The sequence below is a fragment of the Macrotis lagotis genome, chromosome 3, assembly GCF_037893015.1.
Source record: "Macrotis lagotis isolate mMagLag1 chromosome 3, bilby.v1.9.chrom.fasta, whole genome shotgun sequence".
Taxonomy (NCBI): Eukaryota; Metazoa; Chordata; class Mammalia; order Peramelemorphia; family Peramelidae; genus Macrotis; species Macrotis lagotis.
Window position 1 is genome coordinate 300,075,371 of NC_133660.1, and position 7,038 is coordinate 300,082,408.

The 7,038-nt window shown below is 32.8% G+C and overlaps 1 protein-coding gene across 1 annotated transcript; it reads left to right on the forward strand.

The window, feature by feature from the left end:
- The first annotated feature begins 5,737 nt into the window (after positions 1–5,737).
- On the forward strand, positions 5,738–6,667 carry LOC141516956 (olfactory receptor 4P4-like). The gene has a single exon (XM_074227906.1). It carries the CDS (start codon positions 5,738–5,740, stop codon positions 6,665–6,667), a length of 930 nt encoding a protein of 309 aa, XP_074084007.1.
- The last annotated feature ends 371 nt before the right edge of the window (positions 6,668–7,038 follow it).

The window sequence follows — 7,038 nt, forward strand, 5'->3', positions numbered from 1 at the left end:
ATTGGTTTACTGAGATAGTAATAAGTTAAAGCAACTGGACCAAGGTCCCACGACTAGGAAGACCTGGGGTTAGGACAAAAGGTTCCTAGGCATCTGTTCAAGAAACTTAAGGTGCTGGTCGTCATTTGCCTTTTTTTTACTTAAAAGACAAATAATAATAAAAAGTAAAGAAAGCTAACTATATTAAATATTGAATAATCATATTATCTTTGTAGCAGCTTTTCCCTGGTCAATGAATAACATGGCTCAGTGAAAAATGTGCTAAATTCTGAGGACAAGAAAATGGGTTTAAACCTTCATTTCCTTACTATATGAATGACCCTGAACAGGTCATTTCACTTTCTTGGATCTCACTTTTCTCATGTATTTAATAATTTGATGGGACTAGATATTTTTAAGGTCCTTTCCATTTAGGGATATGGTTTTATGACACTGAGGCTGTTAAATTCTGTACAGAATAATTTTGTACAATATTTTACTTCCCATTATATGATGAATAAGAACAACCAAAAAATCCAGTGGGTAAAATGTATGAAATGAGAAAAAACACCATGTGATTTCACTGGAAGTTGACAAACACTCTAAGAAATAAACAAAGGAATGAGATAGTTGAGTGAATACAAGAATAAATCATTTACTGTATCAATCAATAATATTACCTCTCATTTTTGTCCCCAAACGTTGAATGAAAATAATTTGTTATCTGGAACAGAATTATATATTGTAGGAGGATCATTCACTCATCACTGTTATAACAATGTCATATATGGGTCTTCCTTATAAAAAGCATTATTGGATTAGGGGGAAAAGTAGTAAAATTCAAAATAAATAAAATCTTTGTTTAAAAAAAGGGAGATATCTTGTTCAAAAAATCCATTGAACATGATTCCATTTTAATAAAGGATCTTTTCCTTTAAAAATAAAAATAAAAAGCAGAGGGGAGAGGGAGAGAGGAAGTGGATTTGTGATTTTTTAAGTAATTAAATTAGCAAATGTGCTACTTCTTACAATAGAGATATGTTTTGAACATTGTAAGACAAGTGATTTGTTCAGTGTCACACTAAACCAATAGATTCCAGGAGATTAACACAAGTATTCCTAACAGTGAACACCACCCTCAATATTTTGTGCTACAACAATCTCAATTCTATTTAAATACAAAGTGAGAGACTAGAAAAAATAAGCTATATACTATCACAAATTTGAAAGTGGAAAGGAACATAGAGACAATATAATCCAACACCATCTATTTTCTGGTGAGAAATCTAACACCCTAATGTGTTTAATGTATTAAAAGATATTTAATATCTTTGAAAAGGAATATTAAGAATAGCAGTGACAGAATTTAAAACCATAATTTATGACTATTCCATCAATGTACTATGGTCAGTACCATACTTCTTCACTAGGTGTACCTCAAAGTCATCTTTCATGGAAAATTTCAGGTGATGTGATCACTTTCTTGTATTGCATATATTGTAAATTTACACATATATATATATGAATTCAAAGTAATGAAAGATGATCCAGTAGTTATTTGATGAAAAGAGAAATGTTGATTCTATAACATCTCATCAAAAAATATTCTATTAACATAATCTCAACAGAGAGACTTCCTGGATGCTAAATGTTTTGGGTAATATGAACATACCTTACTCAGAGATTCAATCTATTTTCATGAAGGTCAATTTAGAGGATAATCATCATCATATTTGTTCTTTATTTCTTTTTGTATATTGCTCTAATAGTCAGTATTTCCCTGAGAACCTCATTTTGTGTTTCCCTATGGACGATCTTTAATTTATTCTTTATTGATTCTATTGCTCCTTTATTTATATGTGTTTAGGATTATTTGGCAGCTAAAGTTATGGGATTCGTATTTTTTTGTATTTTTAATTTATGGAACAAAATAAACTTTTCATAATAATAAAAAAGATGATTTCACATGACACTCTAAATTCACTATGCATAACTTAACACTCCTTTCAAATACACAACAAAATTATCATACAAATTTCTTTTTTTTCTTTTTTTCTATTCACTGTTCCCAGATGGTTACCATTAGACAGAAATATTATTACATGCAAAATTGGTCTACACATAAATCTATATGTCATGTCTTTCTTTGGATGCAGATAGTGTCTTTATATGTCCTTTTGAGTTAATTTGGGTTTTTATAATAATCAAAATAGCAATTGCTCAAAGTTATTCTTAAAAATAAAGATGCTATTGCCTTATACAATGTTTTCTTGGTCATGCTTATTTAGTTATGCATCATTACATTCAGATTTTTCAATATGGTTTTCTAAAATTGTTGCACTCATTTCTTATGGCAGAGAAGTACTCCATCACAATTATATATCAAAACTTGTTTAGCCATTTCTTAACTGCTGGGCAACCCTGCAGGTAGCAGTTCTTTGTCACCACAAAGAATGCTGCTATAAACGTTTTTGTGCAAGGCAATGAGATTAAATCACTTACCCAAGGTTACACAGCTAGGTAATTTATTAATTATCTAAGGTCAAATTTGAACTCAGGTCCTCCTGACTCCAGAGTCGGTACTCTATTGACTGTTCCACTGAGTTGCCCCTGCTATAAACATTTAGAAGATGTAGATTCTTTTCCATTATCCCTAATCAAACTTGGAAATTGACTAAGTAGAGATTAGTGAACCAAAGTATATAGGTAGGATTTGTATTTAAGCTAGGAACAGAGGATGATTAAAAGCCTGTGACATTTCCTAAACCTCCTACTTTCCTTCCTCCCTTCTTCCCTTCCTCCCTCCCCCGCTCCCTCCCTTCTTCTCTCCCTCTCTTCCTTCCTCCCTCCCTCCTTTCCTCCTTTCCTTTTCTTCTCTTTTTCTGTAATTCCTGAATGACATGTTGCTTGAAGGGGTCATAAAATAATTTCAGATAAATAAGATAATCTTTGCTTTTTGTGAGTTTATCATTCATAGAAAAAGAAATCTCAAGCATGACTATGATAAATTCCATATCATTTTCTACTTAAATTTTCCCTGCTCTTTGCAGTGATAATAGAAGTTTATATCTTTTTTAATTTTCTTTTTGTATTTATATCAATATATGTGTGTAATTTTATAAGCTTTCTGTATGCCGTCTAATAATGGCTACCGCATTGTCTGGAATATATTGGGGCTTTGGGACTGGATAAATTTTTTGCCTTGCTACTGGTAGTGCAAACTTTAATTACATTGCTATCATCATTCCATATAAAATTCATTTTTCTTCATTATTTTTATGTGCCATTGAATGGTAGTGTTCCAGGGCATTTAGGTGTTGTATTGGATAGAACACCAGCCCTGGAGTCAGGAGGACCTGAGTTCAAATTTGACCTCAGACACTTAATAATTGCCTAGCTGTGTGACCTCGGGCAAGTCACTCTTTTTGGGGGGGGGAGGCAAATCCCTCAACCCCACTGTCTTTAATAAAAAAAGATTAAAAAAAGAAAGGTAATGTTAGATAATGAGGAAAGACTTGTACTCATTGACTGAAAAATAGGTTTTAAGTCTAACCTCTAAGATAGACTTTCTGTGAGATTGTAGGAAAATAATTTTACTTTTGATTTACCTCTAATAAATGTTTAAGTTTCTTAGTGGTTGCTGTTGAAATCGCAAATATAGAACAAAAGAATAAATAAATCCTTTGGTATTACTCTATGTTGGCTGATATTTTCATTAAATCTTTACATCATATTCCTTAAATGTTATAATAATCCTTTATTATATCTCATGTTATTCAATTTTTCCAAACTTATGTCACTTTCTTTTTCATTCTGTTAGAGCACAAATGCTATTATTATTCCCAATTCCTATACGATCACCATTATTTTTAGCTTATACATTTTTGTTCCATTATGAAACATAGTGATGACATCTTTGAGTCAAAGTAGATGAACAATGTAAGAAGTTTATTTGTGTATTACATAATTTTCTAGAAGACCTGTACTAAATAACATAGCTACTAGTTCTGCAATTTTATTTCTTCCTAAAATCTCTAAAAAATTGAAGTTTCCCATCTTGTATCATCTTCAGAAATGTAATGAATGCTGGATAATATAACAGAATTTGCTCTTTTTTTGGATCATGATCCATTTTATGACACCTACTTTTGGGCTATTTCCAGCAATTTTTTTTCTCATCTTTCCATTCTGCTCTCTTCACCCTCTCAACTCATTAATTTGATTATCACTTTCATGTTGGATGTCTTTATCCATCAACAGTCTCTCTCCTTGTCTAGAGGCATAGATAAAAAACTATCTTCTGGAAATCATGACCTGAGCATCTTAAAGGAACCTCAAGTTTACCATTTATTAAACAATTCATTTTTTTCTCCCTAAACTATCCATAATTCCCAAATTTCCCAATTTATTTAATGATACTTCCATTCTTCCAGTCATACAAATTCACAATCTTGGTATCATCCTTAACTCCTAATCTTAAATACATATTGAATCAGATAAAATTTTTTGCTATTTCTATCTTTCCATCATGTATCTTCCTCACTCTACTGACAATGGTGTTACTCTGAATAAGGCTATAAGCACCTCATAGTTGAACTATTTCAATAGTCTTCTTGATTAAAGTCTTTATTCATTCAAATTCATCTGCCTCTTGACTAGCAAAATTATTTTGCTAAGGTAAAGTTCAGACTACGCTGCTTCCTTATCTAATAGACATCAATTCTTCCACCATATAAAATACATGATTATATTTTCATTTTTAATTTTGGCATTTAAAGCACTGCACAATCTGTCTTTCCTAATACATATACACACACATATGTAAATGAATATATAATGTATAAAACATATATATGTGTACATGTAATTATATATATGTGTGTGTATATATATATATATATATACATATAAAGAATTTATTGTTCTGCATAACCTCTATGATGCAGATACATAGGACTGTGGGCTGTTACCCATTCATAATATTCTTATTTATTGACTTTATTACTTTGATGACTGCCTCACCCCCAATCCCCAGAATGTTCTTCCTGTTTACCTCCAACTTTTGCTCCCCTTGGCATGCTTTAAGATTGCTCAAAATATTGGATAGTCAGTTGGCACAATGGAGAGAGCATTGAACTTGGAATCAGGAAGACCTGAGTTCAAATCTTGCTTTGGACACTTAGCTATGTGGTCATTAGTAAGTCCCTTAATTCTGATTGCCTCCCCCCCCCCAAATTGCTCAAATTCAGACTTCTGCAGAGAACTTCTTTGATTCCTTCCTTATCCTCTTACCAAGTATCTTCCTTCTGAGATTAATTTCCTCTTGATGGATATATGATGAATTCATAAAAAGGTACTTGACAGAGTTACATGAATGCCAATAATTATCTATTACAAGTTAGATGTTAGATATACATAGATAGATCCATATATTATAGGTGTCAGGTATGTGGATAGTTATCTGGATATTGTCTACCTCTTTATAAAATGAACTCTATTAAGGCAAGATCTATGTTTTGTCTTCCTGGATAATTTTAGCACTTATATATCTTGATAAATATTATGTACTTAAGCAATGTTTATATAATGACAATAGTAAAATGAAACTAAGCATTTAGTATCATGTTCTTTTCCTTGAAAGGGAGAGCAATTATTGGTTGCTATTTTTGGTATTTAAAAAATAATTATTGTTATACATGATTTTTCTAATTTTAGGCATACAATCTTTTCCTTATATCCTCATCTCAGTGCTGAAGTCATGGGGGATAGAAACAACGTCACTGAATTTATCCTGCTGGGTCTATTCAAAAATGAAGAGGTCAAGGAAGTCTGTTTTCTTTTCTTTTCACTATGTTATCTTGTGATCTTGACAGGAAACATCTTCATCCTGCTCACCATCAGATTTAGTCAACTCAGTGAACAGCCCATGTATTTTTTCCTCAGTTACTTGTCATTCATGGATGTTTGCTTCACCTCTACTATTGCTCCCAAACTAATTGTGGATTTATTGGTTAAGAGAACAACCATCTCTTACAACAATTGCATAACCCAGATGTTCTATGCTCATTTCTTTGGTGCCACAGAAATCTTCATCCTGGTGGCCATGGCCTTTGATCGCTATGTAGCTATCTGTAAGCCACTGCATTACATGGTGATTATGAGTAGACAGGCATGCTGTCTTATTGTAGTGGCCTCTTGCATAGGAGCATTCCTTCACTCAATCATGCAAGTATTGATTGCTGTTCAGCTGCCTTTCTGTGGTCCCAATAAAATAGATCACTATTTCTGTGATGTCTTTCCTCTGCTAAAGCTGGCCTGCACAGACACTTTTTTGCTTGTAATTGTAATCATTGGTACCACTGGGACGTTGTCTATTTTGACCTTTGTTGCATTAGTTATTTCTTATATCATCATCCTGACCACCTTGAGGACTCGCTCCTCAGAGGGTCGGCGCAAAGCTCTCTCTACCTGTGGATCACACATTACTGTGGTCATCATGTTCTTTGTGCCCCTCATCTTCACCTATGTGCCCACAGGCAGTTCTGTCAGTGATGATAAGGTGTTTGCCCTCTTTTACACCATCATTGCTCCCATGTTCAACCCTCTCATATATTCCCTTAGAAATAATGACATGAAGAATGCGATGAGAAAAGTTTGGTTACAAAACCTCCTTTCCAAAGGAAAATGACTTCCATGGAGTATAGGATCCCATTTCAAACAGAAATATTGCCAAGAAGAAAGGAAGAGTATTCCTCCTCACAATGGACTGAGCTAGAGGTATTCCTAAAGTCTAATCAACTTGATTAGCTATCCCAAGAACATTTATTCCTTCTTGTGTTGAACTAAGTATTGAACTCTTTATGAGAAAATCATTACATGGGACAAAAGAGGTTTTTTTTTTTTTTGTTTTAATCTGTCTGTGTGTTTGTTTGTTTTTTGTTGCTGTTGGATGATGGTTGCTAAAAAAAATACCCATCACTATTATGGTAACAATCAGTTCATAGTATTAGCTAATCATGACATTGCATTAAATCTTTTCTTTTCCTACTACCTTTTATA